The sequence below is a fragment of the Fibroporia radiculosa genome, assembly GCF_000313525.1.
Source record: "Fibroporia radiculosa TFFH 294 genomic supercontigs, scaffold1959, whole genome shotgun sequence".
NCBI lineage: Eukaryota > Fungi > Basidiomycota > Agaricomycetes > Polyporales > Fibroporiaceae > Fibroporia > Fibroporia radiculosa.
This window is the reverse complement of record NW_012133324.1, coordinates 1-1,232: the sequence shown is the minus strand read 5'-3', so window position 1 is coordinate 1,232 and position 1,232 is coordinate 1. Positions and strand designations below refer to the sequence as shown.

General features: G+C 50.1%; 1 protein-coding gene across 1 annotated transcript; it reads left to right on the top strand.

Annotated features, from left to right (window-relative positions):
* Positions 1-40: 40 nt before the first annotated feature.
* FIBRA_03368 (uncharacterized protein) lies at positions 41-692 on the top strand (the record flags this gene model as incomplete). The annotated part of the gene is made up of 3 exons (XM_012325212.1): positions 41-91; positions 232-548; positions 608-692. 3 exons carry the CDS (start codon positions 41-43, stop codon positions 690-692), a joined length of 453 nt encoding a protein of 150 aa, XP_012180602.1.
* Positions 693-1,232: the final 540 nt, after the last annotated feature.

Genomic DNA, 1,232 nt, shown 5'->3' with positions numbered 1-1,232 from the left:
AACGGGTGAGGAAACCGCCGTCGTCTTGCTGCTCAGTGAGATGGCGGTGGAAGGAGGCGCATTGAAGGGGTGTGGCAATGCGAAGAAGGCCGTGCGTTGAGCGCGGCGCATTGAGAGGGGGGGCAGCTGTGCGAGGAGCGTGGCAGCGTGCAGCAGCACAGCATTGAGGTCTGTTACCCCCATACATATACACAGCGCGCCCGCCGCTGAACGCTGAACGTGCGCCCGCAGCACGCGTTCACAGAACACACCACCATTACGCTCCCTTGGCGCAAATGCGCTGTCCACTCGGAGCACTGTGGCGGGCACAGTGCAGCACCAATTCTCACCGCAGCTCTATTTCGAGGTACACCCACTCAGCCTCTGCCACCATGCGCCCCGCAGGCAACCACGGACCTCCTGCGCGTATTGCACCTAAATGTCAAGGTGATCTATGGTGATGCGGACAACACCGTCGTCTGCGACATCTTGCTCTCGTGCATGCTCTTTGACACTGTGGTGGGCCTGCTCTTACCTGCGATGGTTGTGTACTCACAGCGCCTCTTTGCGTGGGTGCCACTGCAGGGCATGTTCATGTGCTTGATGGTGTCTGCGGTGCCCATGCTAGCGGTGATGCATCTGCACATGTCCTGGCCTTTCGCTTATGGAGTTTGTTGATCCGGATGATGGTTGAGAGCAAGGAGCGAGAATAAGTATCTATTTTTCTAGAGTTGTAACGTGTAGAATATATATGCAAGGATTTACTTCGTATGAAAACATGCGTAATGCTGTGTGGCTGACGTTCAGCCACACATCACATGCTCTCAGCTTGTCCTTTCCTCGACTGCCTCGCAATACTCCCCCTCAAGCTGATGAGCATACCTATCAAGCCCAGCAACTCCTGATGCCTTGGCTTGGGAAGTGGCTTCATAAGTATGTCTGCAAGCATATATCTTGTAGAGCAATACTTAATTTGTATTTTATTTTCAATCACTTTCTCACAAATATAATGGTGTCAGATATCAAAACGTTTCAGTTGTACATGAAATTGAGGGTCATGTGTGATTGCAATGGCTGACTGATTATCTTCATTTAACTTGGTAGGTGTTTTCTACTTAAAATAAATTTCTTTTAATAAATTCTATAGCCACACAGCTTCTTTGGCTATGTGTGCTAAAGCCATATATTCAGCTTCAGCTGTAGACTGTTAAGGGACCTAACGACTGAGGATCAGGAGTTCGACTGTTAAACTG